The sequence below is a fragment of the Mustelus asterias genome, chromosome 1, assembly GCF_964213995.1.
Source record: "Mustelus asterias chromosome 1, sMusAst1.hap1.1, whole genome shotgun sequence".
Lineage (NCBI taxonomy): Eukaryota > Metazoa > Chordata > Chondrichthyes > Carcharhiniformes > Triakidae > Mustelus > Mustelus asterias.
Genome location: NC_135801.1, coordinates 64,085,728 through 64,104,982, shown reverse-complemented (window position 1 = coordinate 64,104,982; position 19,255 = coordinate 64,085,728). Strand labels below are relative to the sequence as shown.

General features: G+C 43.6%; 1 protein-coding gene across 1 annotated transcript in view; it reads right to left on the bottom strand.

Moving 5' to 3' along the window:
• The window catches only part of tll1 (tolloid-like 1), a 308,946-nt gene that overhangs the window by 178,755 nt on the left and 110,936 nt on the right, over positions 1-19,255 (bottom strand). Inside the window, exon 2 of the mRNA XM_078212332.1 lies at positions 5,002-5,112. Within this exon, the coding sequence (XP_078068458.1) occupies positions 5,002-5,112 (111 nt within the window). The remainder of the gene's footprint in view (positions 1-5,001; positions 5,113-19,255) is intronic.

Sequence of the window (19,255 nt, the reverse complement as noted above, 5' to 3'; positions counted from 1 at the left end):
AACCAGAGCAAACAAAACAAACAAAGAACAATACAGCACAGGAACAGGCCCTTCGGCCCTCCAAGCCTGCGTCGCTCATGTGCCCATGGGGCGTGGATTGGTACTTGGGACTACGATGTTGTGGCCATTACGGAGACGTGGGTAGAACAAGGACAGGAATGGTTGTTGGACGTTCCGGGGTATAGATGTTTCACTAAGTGTAGGGAAGCTGGTAAAAGAGGTGGAGGAGTGGCATTGTTAATCAAGGATAGTTTAACGGCTGCGGAAAGGCACTTCGTGGGGGATCTGCACACTGAGGTAATATGGGCTGAAGTTAGAAATAGGAAAGGAGCGGTCACATTGCTAGGAGTTTACTATAGGCCCCCAAATAGTAATAGAGATGTGGAGGAAGAAATTGCTAAGCAGATTATGGATATGTGTGGGGGTCACAGGGTAGTTGTCATGGGGGACTTTAACTTTCCAAATATTGATTGGAACCTTTGTAGGTCAAATAGTTTGGATGGGGCAGTTTTTGTGCAGTGTGTGCGGGAGGGTTTCCTGACACAATATGTGGATGGGCCGACTAGAGGTGAGGCCACATTGGATTTGGTACTGGGAAATGAACCGGGCCAAGTGTTAGATTTGGTTGTGGGAGAGCAATTTGGAGATAGTGACCACAATTCGGTGTCTTTTGTTATTGCAATGGAGAGGGATAGGGCCGTACGGCAGGGCAAGGTTTACAATTGGGGGAGGGGTAATTATGATGCGATTAGGCAAGAATTAGGGGGCATAAGTTGGGAACAGAAACTGTCAGAGAAAGGAACTAATGAAAAGTGGAATTTTTTCAAGGAACAAATACTGGATGTCCTTGATAGGTATGTTCCTGTCAGGCAGGGAGGAAATGGCCGAGTGAGGGAACCATGGTTCACAAAAGAGGTGGAATGTCTTGTGAAAAGGAAGAGGGAAGCTTATGTAGGGATGAGGAAACAAGGTTCAGATGGCTTGATTGAGGGTTACAAGTTAGCAAGGAATGAGCTGAAAAAGGGGCTTAGGAGAGCTAGGAGGGGACAGGAGAAGTCCTTGGCGGGTCGGATCAAGGAAAACCCCAAGGCTTTTTACTCTTATGTGAGGAATAAAAGAATGACCAGGGTGAGGTTAGGGCCGGTCAAGGACAGTAGTGGGAACTTGTGTATGGAGTCAGTAGAGATAGGCGAGGTGATGAATGAATACTTTTCTTCAGTGTTCACCAAGGAGAGGGGCCATGTTTTTGAGGAAGAGAAGGTGTTACAGGCTAATAGGCTGGAGGAAATAGATGTTCGGAGGGAGGATGTCTTGGCAGTTTTGAATAAACTGAAGGTCGATAAGTCCCCTGGGCCTGATGAAATGTATCCTAGGATTCTTTGGGAGGCGAGGGATGAGATTGCAGAGCCTTTGGCGTTGATCTTTGGGTCCTCGCTGTCCACGGGGATGGTGCCAGAGGACTGGAGAATGGCGAATGTTGTTCCTCTGTTTAAGAAAGGGAATAGAAATGACCCTGGTAATTATAGACCGGTTAGTCTTACTTCGGTGGTTGGTAAATTGATGGAAAGGGTCCTTAGGGATGGGATTTACGACCATTTAGAAAGATGCGGATTAATCCGAGATAGTCAGCACGGATTCGTGAAGGGCAAGTCGTGCCTCACAAATTTGATAGAATTTTTTGAGGAGGTAACTAAGTGTGTTGATGAAGGTAGGGCAGTTGATGTCATATACATGGATTTTAGTAAGGCGTTTGATAAGGTCCCCCATGGTCGGCTTATGATGAAAGTGAGGAGGTGTGGGATAGAGGGAAAGTTGGCCGATTGGATAGGTAACTGGCTGTCTGACCGAAGACAGAGGGTGGTGGTCGATGGAAAATTTTCGGATTGGAGGCAGGTTGCTAGCGGTGTGCCGCAGGGATCAGTGCTTGGTCCTCTGCTCTTTGTGATTTTTATTAATGACTTAGAGGAGGGGGCTGAAGGGTGGATCAGTAAATTTGCTGATGACACCAAGATTGGTGGAGTAGTGGATGAGGTGGAGGGCTGTTGTAGGCTGCAAAGAGACATAGATAGGATGCAAAGGTGGGCTGAAAAATGGCAAATGGAGTTTAACCCTGATAAATGTGAGGTGATTCATTTTGGTAGGACAAATTTAAATGTGGATTACAGGGTCAAAGGTAGGGTTCTGAAGACTGTGGAGGAACAGAGAGATCTTGGGGTCCATATCCACAGATCTCTAAAGGTTGCCAGTCAAGTGGATAGAGCTGTGAAGAAGGCCTATAGTGTGTTAGCTTTTATTAACAGGGGGTTGGAGTTTAAGAGCCGTGGGGTTATGCTGCAACTGTACAGGACCTTGGTGAGACCACATTTGGAATATTGTGTGCAGTTCTGGTCACCTCACTATAGGAAGGATGTGGAAGCGCTGGAAGGAGTGCAGAGGAGATTTACCAGGATGCTGCCTGGTTTGGAGGGTAGGTCATATGAGGAAAGGTTGAGGGAGCTAGGGCTGTTCTCTCTGGAGCGGAGGAGGCTGAGGGGAGACTTAATAGAGGTGTATAAAATGATGAAGGGGATAGATAGAGTGAACGTTCAAAGACTATTTCCTCGGGTGGATGGAGCTATTACAAGGGGGCATAACTATAGGGTTCGTGGTGGGAGATACAGGACGGATATCAGAGGTAGGTTCTTTACGCAGAGAGTGGTTGGGGTGTGGAATGGACTGCCTGCAGTGATAGTGGAGTCAGACACTTTAGAAACATTTAAGCGGTTATTGGATAGGCACATGGAGCACACCAGGATGATAGGGAGTGGGATAGCTTGATCTTGGTTTCAGATAAAGCTCGGCACAACATCGTGGGCCGAAGGGCCTGTTCTGTGCTGTACTGTTCTATGTTCTATGTTCACTAGGCCATTCTTTTGTATCCCTCTATTCCCAGTCTGTTCATGTGGTTATCAAGATAAGTCATAAACGATCCCAGCGTGTCCGCCTCAATCACCTTGCTTGGCAGTGCATTCCAGGCCCCCACCACCCTCTGTGTAAAATACGTCCCCCTGACATCTGTGTTGAACCTTGCCCCCCCTCACCTTGAACCCGTGACCCCTTGTGTTCGTCACCTCTGACCTGGGAAAAAGCTTCCCACTGTTCACCCTATCTATGTCCTTCATAATTTTATACACCTCTATTAGCTCGCCCCTCATCCTCGGTCTTTCCAGGGAGAACAACCCCAGTTTACCTAATCTCTCCTCATAGCTAAGGCCCTCCATACCAGGCAACATCCTGGTAAACCTTCTCTGTACTCTCTCCAAAGCCTCAAAGTCCTTCTAGTAGTGTGGTGACCAGAACTGGACGCAGTATTCCAAATGTGGCCTAACCATCGTTCTATACAGCTGCAACATCATATGCCAGCTTTTATATTCTATGCCCCGTCCAATAAAGGCAAGCATGCCATATGCCTTCTTCACCACCCTCTCCACCTGTGCTGCCACCTTTAAGGATCTGTGGACTTGTACATCCAGGTCCCTCTGTGTATCTTTACTCCTGATGGTTCTGCCATTTATTGTATAACTCCCCCTTACATTAGATCTACCGAAATGCATCACTTCACATTTATCTGAATTAAATTCCATCTGCCATTTCTCCACCCAATGTTCCAGCCTATCTATATCCTGCTGTATTCTCTTACAATGTTCATCACTATCCGCAACTCCAGCAATCTTCGTGTCGTCCGCAAACTTACTGACCACACCAGCTACATCTTCCCCCAAATCATTTATATATATCACAAACAGCAGAGGTCCCAGTACCGAGCCCTGCGGAACACCACTGGTCACAGACCTCCAACCGGAAAAAGACCCCTCCACTGCAACCCTCCGTCTTCTATGGCTAAGCCAGTTCTCCACCCATCTAGCTAGCTCACCTTTTATCCCGTGAGATTTAACCTTTTGCACCAGCCTGCCATGAGGGACCTTGTCAGACGCTTTACTAAAATCCATATAGACTACATCCACGGCCCTTCCTTCGTCAATCGTTTTTGTCACCTCCTCACAAAACTCAACCAAATTTGTGGGGCACGACCTCCCTCATACAAAACCATGCTGTCTATCGCTAATGAGATTATTCAGTTCTAAATGCGCATATATCCTATCTCTAAGAATCTTCTCCAACAACTTCCCTACCATGGACGTCAATCTCACCGGGTTATCCTTGCTACCCTTCTTAAATAATGGGACCACATTTTCTATCCTCCAATCCTCTGGTACCTCACCTGTGTCCAGTGAAGAGACAAAGATTTCTATTAAGGCCCAGTAATTGCATCTCTCGCCTCCCTGAGGAGTCTAGGATAGATGCCATCCGGCCCTGGGGATTTGTCTGTCTTAATGTTTCCTAAAAAACCTAACACTTCCTCCCTTGTAATTGAGATTTTTTCTAACAGGTCAACACTACCAGTCAACATGTCCCTCTCCTTTGTGAGGGACCCAGAGGAAACCCACATAGACACAGGGAGAACATGCAGACTCCGCACAGACAATGATCCAAGCTGGGAATTGAACCCAGGTCCCTGGAGCTGTGAGGCAGTAGTGCTAACCACTGTGCCACGTGCCATCCCCATGCAGATATACCAGCACCACTTAAAACCTCCCTACTGAGGTCAGTGTGGGAAGTGAATGCAAGACCTTCCTGATGTGTAAGCCTAAGTTAATAGGTAAATCATTGAGGGAGTAGCTACATATACACACATATGCAATAACATAAAAGGGAATCATTTCCTGACACGTTATTTTAAAAAGCATTTCTGAGCAACTTTTTTACTATTTTATATATATACTACAAAGCAATGTCTTGCATTAAACCACAGGCAACAATGTCATAATTTTCTTGATATGAGCTGTCCTTCAGTGAATTACATGGTCAACATTTTGAACTCCGAAAACGTAGGCTTCAGTCCTTCATTCACTTTGTTTCTTTTGAAAAACATATTGGCAATATGCATGCAACATAAATTACCTGTTGTGTGTCCAATTCTGTCTAACATGTGTCTTGATAGATCAATCGTCCTGTCAATCTGAAACAGTTGCAAGTCTTCTTCATCTAAGGCAATATCTCCCCAAAACGCAGCTTTAAAACAAAAACAATATCAATTCAGATGAGCAAACAAAGCTGTGACTAGTTGGAAGGATGTTAACCCAAGAGAAAAGAAAGCAAGAGGATGTTAATTGTTCCTGATTATTTATTTGCACCTGATCAGTGCTTCCAATTGTTATTTCTTTCCATCCCATTCTCTTCCTCCTGTTTTAATTATAATGGAATACACATGGGTAAGATTCCATGAGCAGTACCCCAGACAGTCAGAATCCTTCATATATGAGCCTGTCACTGGGCAATTCAAACACGGAAAGTATGAGGCTAGCCTGATTCCTGTCGTCAATATCCACACGAGTCCACTTTCACTTGGAATTCCTGGGTGTTAATCAATAGCAGGCAATAATTGATTAAGTCCATTCATGGAATATAGTTTTGCCTGAGCAGCACTTTTAAGCATATTTTTAAAAATATAATTCCCTTGCTGCTGGTTGCAGCCTATTTATCTCATATGCACTAACACATGACAAGTTATGAGAATCCTCCGGCCTCATTCCATTAGTATTACTGTAATTATAAGTGGACAAGCTGGGCTAACTGTCCCACATCTGGGAAATATAAAAGATCAAAAAGTTAAAAATAAGATTTTTAAAAATAAGATGAAGAATATGTTTTTATGAAGTAACAAATTGAGATATTCACCCTTCGGGTATATGGGCTGAATGAGATCGGTATTGAAGCTGAAAATCAGACAACAAAAAAGTTTCTATGAAGTAATTTATTTAAAGTATTTCTTATTCCAACAGATTTCATTTGACAATTCACTTTATTACCTCCTTTTGCACAATTATTTTAATTAAAAATTTTCATCCTACACATATGAAACAAACCTAAATTCACACAAAATTATTATACTCAATAACATGATCTGGCCAAAAAAATTCCTTTCACAATGAATTTTTCATTTGTTTTGTTTTACTTTACTTGGTTTGATCTTAGTTTAATTAGATTTACAATTTTAACTACTCCTTGCCTTCTGTCTCTCTACCAACATCATGCCTTCCTACTCTAACCCACACAGACATGGAGAGAATGTACAAACGCCACACAGTCACCCAAGGCCGGAAATGAACCCAGGTCCCTGGAGCTGTGAGGCAGCAGTGTTAACCACTGTGCCGCCCCTACAGAGAGGCAGGGTAGGCTGGGGTTGTTTTCCTTAGAGTAAAGAAGGCTGAGAGGTGACCTCATTGAGGTGTCCAAAATTATGAGGGACTTATTGATAGGGTAAATAGGGGGGAACTTTTCCCCATGTTACAGGAGTTAATAACCAGGGGCATAGATTTAAGATAAGGAGCAGAAGATTTAGAGGGAATTTGAGGACAAATCTTTTTCACCCAGAGGTGGTGGGAATCAGAAACTCTGGCTGAAAGTGTGGTAGAGGCGGGAACCCTTACCATATTTAAGAAACATAGAAGATAGGAGCAGGAGGAGGCCATTTGGCCCTTCAAGCCTGCTCTGCCATTCATCCTGATCATGGCTGATCGTCCAACTCAAGCCTAATCCTACTTTCTCCTCATAACCTTTGATCCCATTCACCCCAAGTGCTATGTCTAGCCGCCTCTTGAATACATTCAATGTTTTGGCATCAAGTATTTCCTTTGGTAATGAATTCCACAGGCTCACCACTCTTTGGGTGAAGAAATGTTTCCTCATCTCCACCCTAAATGGTCTACTCCGAATCCTCAGACGCATTTAGATGAGCATTTGAAAAACCATAGCATACAAGGCTATGGACCAAGCGGTAGAAAATAGGATTAGAATAGATACAAAAACAGAAAATGCTGGAAAATCTCAGGTCTTACAGCACCTGTGGAGAGAGAATAAAGCCAATGTTTTGAGTTAGGATGACCCTTCATCAACAGATAGGTATTTGATGGCCAGCACAGGCACAATGGGCCAAAGGGGCTCTTGCTGTGCTGTAAAATTATATGTATCAGACTTTTGAATGATCCCATCATATATTAAGCTGATCTTTCTCTTCACCCTACCTGTAACTGCAACACTATATTCTACATCCTATCATTTTCTCCTATGTATTTCATGAACAGTATGTTTTGCTTGTATAGCACGCAAGAAACAATACTTTTCACTGCATCCCAGTACATGTAACAATAATAATTCAAATCAAAAGTATTGTATTGGAACATCAGCCTAAATTTTGTACTTAAGTCTCTGGAATGGGACTTGAATCCATACCCTTTTAACGGAGATATGAGCATGTTAGCATTGAGGCACAGACATGCATGATAATGGAGATATCTGGAATGTTGACTGAAAGATATGTTTCTTAACGAGTGTGTGGGTCAGATCACCTGATTTGGGCACTAGACAACCATAAACTAGTAAGAAGGGCTTTGCAAGTTTGGCTGGGCTGGAATTGTTCAGATCTTGTCTTAATGCCTGGGTTGATGCCAACAAGTCGACCTGCTATTTCTTTTAGAAATGTATCCTGCAGCGACTATTTAAATAAGTGGCTTCCTCGGTAACTTCCAAGGGCACAGGAATATCTCAACATAGGCACAGGAAAATCTCATTGAAGTATTGTGGGACGAGTCACATATAGACCAGACTGGGCACCTCACTTTCCTGAATCAGTTGGAGTTTAATGAGGGCCAAGCAGTTTTTTTTTAAAAATTGATCAGCTTTCCTGGTCTTTTCCCATAAATTTATTGAATTACGATCATACAAATCAGGCCAATTCTATTTCACAAAATTACCATGGCAGGATTTGAAATCCCAACCTCAGGGTTGCTTGGCCAGTGGGGTATGCTCCTCAAGCCATGCCAATAGAGTTTTGTGTTTGGTTCACCTGGAATAAATCAAATCCAAAGGAAACTCAACAATTATTTACTTTGAATGACACCAGCTGGAATTCTCTGGTCTCGTATGCCCCACCACCACTGCCAGTGAGAACGGAGAATTTGTCACCCAGTCAAATCTCCATTCACTGCAGCGGGACCAGAGAATCCCAGGCACGGGCAAGGTCGGAGAATACCGCCCACATTCACCAACCTGAATTCTTCAGCATACAAAGCATTCCTTGCAAGCCAAGGTGCCCCTCTGACAACTCTGGCCAGCAGATTCTAAAAATTTTGGAAAGGAGTCAGAGAACACGTACACCTAAATAAAGACAGGTGTATTCAGATACTATGCAAACGTCTGCCAGTGCTTTACAAACACTTTATTTGTATCACCTTTTTTAGTGCCCTAGACTTCATGTGATCCTGGAATATAAACTTGGGGAATACAAAAGTTGTTGAGTGGAAGGGTTGCCTTCGACTGCTGAGCTAGGGATGGGGGTGGTGGTGATGTGCTTCACGTAACATATCCGATTCCAGTGTATTTATACTTCATATACAACACAATCTAAAAAGTTTACTTTTGGAGTTTAAAAGTATCGCTATCTTTTTTGCAGCTAACAGTACCCTTTTTTTTAAAAGTGATATTTGGTGGTAAGTAGGCTGACACAATCACGAGAACTCTGCAACTGCTCATTTGAAATTGAGCCTTCCCACACACAGCTGTTCCTGAGCAAGTCTTATCAATTGCACACTTTGTAAACTTGACTAAAGCGCTTACCTTTTCACGGCCTTTATTTGCAGCAGGAATCAGGCCTCAAAGATATGTCCACTAGACCACGCCCACCAATAGGAAAAAAAACAAGGATTTAAAGGAGCCTCAACTGAGTTTCATGACAGCCATTGTTGCCTCAGACCTCAATCCCAAAATCTCATCTGGCGACCCCACTAGGGGTCATAACCCACAACTTGGGAAGTCCTGTCATATGCCATGATAATGTTGCACCCCTGTAACAAGTAACAGAAGGTCTATCTCTGTATGCGTCCTGCATAAGGCCATGATACCAGCAGTGGAGGGAGCATATATAAAGGGACTGGAAAGCTCAAGTAACTCATTGCAAATTAAACACCTTCTTATTTTAAAGACTTTGCAAACATTTGACATTTTAGTTCAGTAGCTCTCAATACACGGCAGCAAGGCTCCAAGGATATCCAACAGTTTCTCACTCCCCCAATGTCTATCCCCACATCCATCTCAGGCACAATCCCCAATTAAGGCAAGGGAGCATCTAAAAATGAATCAAATGCCTCTTATGATAGAGAATCAATTGGTGTTAGGAATGCACCTTGAAATGAGTCCTGCTCCCTTACATTTCTACCAGTGCAATGCTCAAGTGGGAAAGCTAGTTTAATATATTTGCAATCAGTAAAACAGGTGACAGATCCTTTGGGTTTTACTTTTGGTTTTCAATTTATTGATTTCCTGTGTAGACCATAAATAACTGTTGGCCCATAACTTCCTGGCTCCCCAGCATCAGATTTAGGGGATATCCTACAGGTGCATGGGGAAGTTCCCAGGTAAAGGTTTACATGGCAATTGTCCAGAAATACAAACTTCCCTTGGCCAATTGTGCTGCGCTTGGAACCATTTGACAAAGCAATTTAAATCCTTAATTCCAATTACTCTGCCAAGGTTTCAGAAATAGTCAATAGTTACTCAGAAAAACTTAGAAGAAATAAAACCTCTTCTAACTCCTGTATAACTATTTTAAATATACAGCCAGATTCCTGCAAGGGATGCTCCCAATGTACCATTCCCCCCCACCCCCCATCCCACGGTATTCCCCAACCCCCATACCCCCCATCACCCTCCAATCACCTGCAGCAGACCTGGAGGCAGAGTGCAGGGCTTAGATGCTAAACAGGTACTTTGCATTTGTTACCAATGTCACATCATAGCGGGAAATAGTAGAGAATTTGGATAGAATAAAAATAAAGAGGAAGTGCTTAAAAAGTCAACAGCACTCAATATGGAAAAGTCACCCGATCCAGTTGAGTTGCATCCTGGGTTGCTGACGAAAGAAAGGGTGAAGTTAATGGAGTTTGACCACAATCTTCCAATCCTCTTTAGCTATGGGATTGACGCCAGAGGACTGGAGAACTGCAAACACTATATCCCAGTTCAAAAGCAGAGATGTAAACAAAGCAATTCAGTCAGCCAATGCTAAGGATATTTTAGGAGCAACAATGAAGATAAAATTGTCATTTGGAAAAAATGTGTAAATAAATGAAAGGCGGCAAGGATTTGTTAAAAGCAAATTCTGTTTGTTAACTTGACGAGTTATTTGAAAAAATAGTGGAGAGAGAGAGTCGAAGGTAGTATAGGTGATTCTTTGTATATGGACTTTCAACGATGTTTGATGAAGTGCCACATCAGACTTGTTAGCAAAATTGAAGACATAGGATAAAAAAGGAAGCAGCAGCATGGCTAACAGACAGAATGTGGAGATGCCGGCGTTGGACTGGGGTAAGCACAGACAGAAACCAGGAGGGAGTGATAAATGGTTGCGTTTCCCAGAAGTTGGTATTAGCTACACTGCTCTTACGTTGAGACTTTTCAGCCCTACCGCGACAGGTTTTCCTGCAGCAGATGTAACGATCCATTAAAATTCTCATTGACTTCAGCGGGACTGGAAGATCCCGCCAGTAAGAGGGGCCAGAAAGTCCCACCCTTTTAGATTTAGATTAATGATCTAGAGTTGGGTATGTGGGCCATAATTTCAAAGTTTGTAAATTACATGAAACTCAGAATTCTTGTAAATATTGAGGAGGGTGAAATGGGTACAGACACACTGCAATTAAAATTTATGACAGAGAAGTGTGAAGTGATCCTTTTTTCAGGAAAAATTAAATGAGGCAATATAAACAAAATAATACAATTTTACAAGGGTTGCGGCTACAAAGAGGCCTGCAGCTGCACATACACAAATCTTTGAATGTAGTTTGAAAAGTTGAGAAGGCTGTTAATAAAGCATATGCGATCCTTGGCTTTATAAATAGAGCCATTGAGCAGGGTTCCCAGCCTTACTGCTGGAAAAGTCTCTGTGAAACCCTCCCTTACTCCAGCAGACTGCCGTGCAGCCATTTGACACTTGCATAAGCGGTGAGAAAGACACTCACAAAATTTTATGGAGGCCACCGCCCAACAACAAACCCACTGGCAGGGCACTGTAAAATTCTGCCCCTGGGGAACAAAAGCAAGAAAGTTTTGCTAATCCTTCCTAAGCTACTGGTTCGGTCCCATCCTGTACAATTCAGGACACCACAATTTAAGGAGGATAACACGGCCTTAGAGAAGGCGCTGAGGAGGTTTTTTTAGAATGGTTCCGGGGTTGTGGAACTTCAGTGAATGAGACGAGACTAGAATTTGGGGTTGCCCCCATTCCAACTGAGAAGGTTAAAGAGAAATTTAATGCTTGCATTCAAAATCATGAAGAGTTTCAATGGGGCAAATAAGGAGAAATCGTTTTCAAGTGGCAGAAGGGTCCGGAACCAAAGAAGACTGATTTAAGATAACTGGTAAATTGGGGAGACGAGGAGAAATGTTTTTATACAGTGAGTTGTTGTGATCAGGAATGCACTATCTGAAAGGGTGATGGAAGCAGATTAAATAATTTTCAAAAGGGAATTGAATTATTGCTTGAAGAGGAAACATTTGCAGGGCTATGGGGAAAGGTGGGGGAATTGAATTAATTGCACAGCTCTTTTAAAGACCTGGTATAGACCCAAATGGGCCAAATGCCAAGTTGCAAATAGACAGATATCCCTTTTAGTCTGGAAAAAAAATGCAAGACAACCCGATTATAAAAAGTGTGTTCATAAAGTTGAAGCAGGTAGTGTTCAATGAACTGGGCAGGCTAAATGGTTCCAAAATTAATTCCTGGTCTTTGCTGAGTTAAGTTGATTTTACATGGGACAGCAGTGAAGTTTGTTACATAGTCCTCAACAGCTCTAACAAGAAAGGAAAACAACCGTGCCAGGGTTTCTACTATCCTGCATAATGTCCAGTAACTCAAATGAAACCGCACAAGTTAATAAAAATAGCACTTGGATTATCTTTTGCCATTTGTTATTGTCTTGATTACCACAGACATAAATCTCCTGTGTGTCATTTTGTTTATTAATCTGCAAAACTCAAATGTGTTAACACACAACGGGGTTCTATACAAGCATTTTACCAAATTAACACATTCATCATTCACTGCTCTGAATGTTGGAGAGATCCCGCAATTTCTGCAGAGTACACTGAAGCGCACAAATCTGAAATTTGAGGTGGACCGACCAACACTATTTCTGGTGGTTTACTACTTCAAACGACAAGCAAACAACCAGTGCAAGTCTGGGCTAATTGCCAACTCATTACAAACTGATTATTCTTTAAAATTTTAGGCCTATGTTTCCAAGTGTAAAAGACTCATCTCAATTCACAAAAAGTTAATGAGGGGGCCTACACCAAAAAGGATCTTTAAAATGTTAAAATAATTGATTTTTAAGTCATGAAACTGTCTAAAAGTCTGAGAAGTCTTGTTTAAAAGTAAAATCCATGACTTTTAAACATTATTTTTTAGATTTTTTAAATACCACTTCATGATCATCTGGTCACAATTAGATTTGTTTAAAGATGTTTAAATTTTTAAATTTTGTCAAATTAATCATGTCTAAGTCTGATATTCCAATATCCTTTCACTGCAGCAGCCTGCTTCATACTGTTCTTGTGATACATTGACGGTAAGCTGGATCCCATTACCAAGTGGGGACATCCTGTCCCAGATTCCCAAAGATATGTGGGTTAAAAATTACCTGTTTAGCCACAAGAAGACCTATGGCAGAAAAGAGTGATTCTGATTAGACATCATCCTCAAATTGACAGGCAGCACTACACCCATTACTCTGTTATTTTCACTGCATTGGACTCTGTTGCTGGAACTCTTTGAGACTGACACTGGGAGGGAATTCGTCCTCAAGGCAGTTGAAATTCTCGCCATGGGGATCATGGCAGTTTTGTGTGGAATTTTATTTGATGTCAGTGACAGGAACCACTGCTGTGCCACTGATTATAAACACCAGGCATTATGTCAGTGTCGCATTCTTTCCAGCCATCTACTCAAGCAGCGAGACCTCCTAGCAACCAAAGGATATCAGACATTTGATGACAAAGATACTCCATTATCAGTTATACTGGGGACTACTGTGACTATGCTACTGTCATGCAAACATGTTATACAGAAAAATATTTATTATTTCTACAGGGGTGCCAATGCATCACTGTTCTGCCCATCCACACTGGTCAAAGTATCAAGGTCAGCTCTACGAAAATGCAGAATACTGTTCTCCAAAATGCACCCTGTTTATAGAGAGACCACATGCGCATTATGCAGTAAATACTGAGAATGGCTCAGTTAGTACACTCTGGGGTTGCTTTTGTAAAAGAAGCTAAAAAATAATCATCTCAGCTCTGCTAGCAATATAGGAGCGGGAGAATTACTGAAGCGGGAGAATCCATCAAAGAGAGTCGTGCAATGTTGGTCTGAGGAATCAAATGATCTCCTACGGGGCTGCTTGGAGTCAGTGGACTGGTCAGTATTTAAAAACTCTGCGACCAGCCTGAACGAGTATGCCATTACAGTAACTGACTTCATTCGTGTGTAGAAGACTGTGCCAAAGAAGCAAATCCGTGTGTTCCCCAACCGGAAACCATGGATGAACAAGGATATGCACTGCTTGCTGAAATCCAGGTCTGAGGCGTTCAAGTCAGGTGAAATTGACCTATACAAGAAAGCCAAATAGATCTAAGGAGATCTACCAAAGATGCCAAAAGACAGTACCGGACCAAGCTAGAGTCCCAGGCTAGCCACACCGACCTCCGCCGACTATGGCAAGGTCTGCAAGACATAACAGGCTACAAGATGAAGGCATATAAAATCGCCGGCACCAACGCACACCTCCCTGATGAGCTCAATGCATTCTATGCTTGTTTTGAGCAAGAAGTCAGCGAGAGCATGCCCCCCACCCTGGAAGCCCTGGATGAACCTGTATCTGGGGTCACCATTGCAGATGTCAGAGCAGCTTTCTTGAAGGTCAACCCACGGAAAGCAACTGGCCCGGATGGGGTACCCAAACGTGCACTCAGATCCTGCGCGGATCAGCTGGCGGGGGTATTCACAGACATCTTCAATCTCTCTTTACAACAATCTGAAGTCCCTATCTGCTTCAAGAAGACGACCATCATCCCGATACCCAAGAAAAACCAAGCAACGTGCCTTAATAACTACCGGCCGGTGGCTCTAACATCCAACATTATGAAGTGCTTTGAAACGTTAGTCATGGCATGAATCAATTCCAGCCTCTCGGCCTACCTGGATCCACTACAGTTTGCCTACTGCCGCAACAGGTCCACAGCAGACGCCATTTCCCTGGCCCTGCACTCAACCCTGGAACACCTAGATAACAAGGACACCTATGTCAGACTCCTGTTTATTGACTACAGCTCAGCCTTCAACACTATTATTCCTACAAAACACATCTCCAAACTCTGTGGCCTGGGCCTCGGCACCTCCCTCTGCAACTGGGTCCTGAACTTCCTAACTCATAGACCACAATCAGTAAGGATAGGCAATAACACCTCCTCCACGATCATCCTCAACACCGGTGCCCCATAAGACTGTGTTCTCAGCACCCTACTATGCTCCTTGTACACCTATGACTGTGCAGCCAAATTCCCCTCCAATTCGATTTTCAAGTTTGCTGATGATACCACCGTAGTGGGTCGGATTTCAAACAATGATGAGACAGAGTATAGGAATTAGATAGAGAATCTGGTGAATTGGTGTGGCAACAATAATCTCTCCCTCAATGTCAACAAAATGAAGGAGATTGTCATCGACTTCAGGAAGTGTAAAGGAGAACATGCCCCTGTCTACATCAATGGGGACGAAGTAGAAAGTGTTGAGCGCTTCAAGTTTTTAGGTGTCCAGATCACCAACAACCTGTCCTGGTCCCCCCATGCCAACACTATAGTTAAGAAAGCCCACCAATGCCTCTATTTTCTCAGAAGACTAAGGAAATTTGGCATGTCAGCTACCACTCGCACCAACTGTTACAGTTGCACCATAGAAAGCATTCTTTCTGGTTGTATCACAGCTTGGTATGACCGCAAGAAACTACAAAATGTCGTGAATGTAGCCCAATCCATCAGGCAAATCAGCCTCCTATCCATTGACTCTGTCTATACTTCCGGCTGCCTTGGCAAAGCAGCCAGCATAATTAAGGATCCCACTCACCCCGGACATTCTCTCTTCCACCTTCTTCCTTCAGGAAAAAGACACAAAAGTCTCAGGTCACGTACCAACCGACTCAAGAACAGCTTCTTCCCTGCTGCTGTCAGACTTTTGAATGGACTTACCTTGCACTAAGTCGATCTTTCTCTACACCCTAGCTATGACTGTAACACTACATTCTACACCCTCTCATTTCCTTCTCTATGAATGGTATGTTTTGTCTGTATAGCGCGCAAGAAACAATACTTTTCACTGTATGCTAATACATGTGACAATAATAAATCAAATCAAAGGAGACAACTTGACCATGATCTCCAAACACAAATAACATGCTCTTATTTACTGGTGGGATTCACAAATGGAGAATGTCCACTTGGGTAATGTACCGCTGCCATCTACAGAATTATTTTTTTAAGAAAGTAGATGTTCTATCAAAATATATTCATTGCCCCCACATTTTTTAGAAGCTACAAAATGATTATTAATTACACAAAGAAAAAAATTTTTTTCTTTATTCTGCCATCAGTCTGTCCTATGTATGAACTTTCCATATTGTACATTAAGAAATTGAGCTGGCTCAGGAAGCCACTTTTTTTTATTTAATTCTTTCATCAGATGGGAGCATGCTGGCTGGACCAGCATTTGCTGTCAAGAAGGTGGTGATGAATTACCTTCTTGAACCACTGCAGTCCATCTAGTGTAGGTACACCCACAGTGCTGTTAGGGAAGGATTTCCAGAACTCTAGCCCAGCAATAGTGAAGGAACAGCGATATAGTTCCAAGTCAGGATGGTGTGTGGCTTGGAGGGGAACTTTGTGTTCCCATGTCTTTGCTGCTCTTGTCTTTCTAGGTGCTGGAGGTTTGGAAAGTGCCATGGTGCTCACATCAGATCCTTTCGAATATCCAGCAACTTTTTTCCTTCTGACTATCATATCCAAATGTAACTGTAATTTTACATCAGTTATGGTACTAATGGGGTGTGAAAGTCGTATCACAAAACAGTTCATTCTTATTCCGATCCAATTGCACCACCCCCTTCGAGACACAAGTCAGGTGTTGTTCCAACAATGGATAAATATTACATCAGATCCAATGACATCATGGGCATTACTGCTGCTGATATCAAGCAGCTACCATGGGTGGAATTCTTCCCCCAAAAAAAATGAGAATACTGGAGCAATCCACGCTGGTCCATCAGGCGTATTCTGGACCGCAATTGCCCCACACAAATCACTTTTTGGGAGAGTGGTGAGTTACATGCTGGTACTGGGGGTAGGCAGGGCCGAAACACAGCAGTGAGCACGGCTGCAGAGCACTCAGGTGCAATTTCGCAAGCACACCCTAATCTCTCAGTGCACTGGAAGACCCCTTCCTCCCTGCAAGGATGTTGGGGTGCCCTCCCACCTCACTGGTGGCATGTTCCCCCACCCCTCCCTGACACAGGTTACCAGCATCGGGACCCTCCCAATGGATCCCCCTTCCTGACCCCTGACATGCACCCCCCCCCCGCCCATCATGACCCCCTTCGTGCTCCCCCTTGCACAACCCAACCCCTGTCATAACCCCCATGTAGGCCTCAACCCCCTGAGGCCCCACCTCCACTCAGGCCGCACCCCGTCAGCACTGCTCCTGGCACACTGGCAGTGCCCAGCTGGCGAAGTCTGATAATCACCCTCATCTGTCCACCCTTCAAATTAGACGAAGTGCTAATATGTGTGCATCACAGATGATTAGGTTATATAAACTCCACTTAAAGCCTCTGAAACCTATTGAATTACTTACACATGCGGCACACATAAATAATACAAAACACCGGGTTTTCGTTTTTCGAAAAAAATAACCTTTTCTTTATGTAATTATTAATCATTTAGTAGCTTCTAAAAAATGTTGTGGGGCAATTAATACATTTTGATGGAACATTTTTTTAAAAAAATTAATTATCTGAATGGTGACGCTACATTGCCCAAGTGGACATTCTCCATTTGTGAACCCCACCAGTAAATACTAGCATGTTATTTGAGTTTGGAGGTCATGGTCAAGTTGTGTTTAGTGGAATTATATGCATGCATGAAAATTTGATAGCCCACAAAAACAGGTGCTGGGATAGCAATGGATGATTAACCTGTGCCCATTGGATGCATTTCAAGCAGTGCGCCAACTTCATGCTGCCTGTTCATTTCAGTGATTTCAGCATCCAGCCACACGAACCACACCATTGATTGCCTGAACATATCATGAACGGCTAGCACCACTTAAAAAGTACAATGCTTAAAGCTACCCTGCACCAATTAAAGAGCACTGTAGCCCAAAGAGGTACTGGCAGTCATACAGGAAGGGAGAGACTGAATCCACAACTGCACAGAAGACAGAAAGTGGAAGACATGTCTTGTACCTGCAAGGGCATACGTCGAAGGCCCTCCAGTTAGACACTATGAGGCAATGAGAACAGATAGTTTAGAGATCAATGCTAGGAGTCAAGTTACAAGCAAGGATGCAATACCGCAAGAAGATCCATAACCTCACATGTTTGGAATGTTTATTTTGTGGCAGCTTTTATTTTTTCATTGTAGCCAAACACATGCTCTGGTGCTCAGTGACAGAGGGAATGCAAAGCATGTGCTGAAGTGATTAATGGCAGTGCACTTGAATGAGTTCTTCATGGTCAGGTTGGCCAGAAAGGTTACACCTATGTTGCCTCCTCTCTACCTCTTCCCCTTCATGTTCCTACTCCTCAGTTGTTCAGTGCGTATCTGTGGGGAGGACTGGCCTCGCATAATAGCGAGTTTGTGCAATGAGCAACCAACCAGAACGAATCGTGACTCCTGCTCTGCTGAGTGCTGCAGGGTTCCATTAATGCAGTCCAAAAATCTGAAGTACTGGCAAAATCTTACCCATGTAGTTTTATTTCAGACATCAGGATTGCATTTGGGTCAGGAATCTGATCACTGGCGTACCAAACCTTGCAGTTGCATTTTGCCAGAGTAAACCACTTAAGAACCCACCTCAGAGCTTTTAGTGTGACGAGGGAGGTTGGGCGGGATGACATGGCTATTTTGACAGAGGAAATATTTCTGTTTATAGGTGCCATGGCATTCTTCACAGAAGCTCAGTAGGACAAGGATGTTTTAGGCTGCAGCCCCACAGGAATGGTGAGGAGACCTGGGAAGGCTGGTATCCAACTCTTCCATTCTTGCCTGGAGGTCCAGTTGAGAGAGATGTGGGGTTGCAGTGATGTCAAGATAAGGAGGAAGAGGACCCTTCATCAATCAGGCAGCTATGAATCCCCAATTACGCAGCCAATACTCAGAATGACCCTCACACTGTTAAGCTCTTGTGCCCATGCCTCACAGTCAACATACACAAAGGTTCTCCTGCATGTCCCCGTACACAAGCCATTCCTAACACTCCTACTTCCCTGCCTTCTCTCCTTTGAGGAGAAGATATTGCACAAAAGTCCAAGTCACAGGGTTGTGGAGTGAAGAGGGAGTGGATCTCCAATGACTGCCAACTTGTCAGGCATTTCATGTTTGGGAAGAGCTTTTTGTGAGGGACGGCGGGGGAAACTGTCTTCAGCACAGAGATCAGGGTGCCCTTTAAAAATGGCACCATGATCTCGGAATAACGGGGCTGGCTGGTGGGTTCCCTGAAATGACTCATTAGTATATTTCAAGTGGGTGGATCACACCCGACAGATGCTGCCAGCGGGAATCACTGCGGTTTTCCCACCAGCATAGGCACTTAGTCTGAAAATGGGGGATTCTGCCCAATGGCTTGGATTGACTTTTGGCCACTCCCCAAGTATTCCCATTCTCCCCTCCCTCCATGATGATGCCCACCACTGGCTGGGCTGGAAAATCCCACCCAATGGGATTTTCTGTATTCTGCAATCTGCTTTTTCCCCATGATTTTGGCATATCATCTCATCACCAAAACAACCTACTTCCACCTTGCCTTTGTTACCTACAGACTTGATTATGTCGCTGT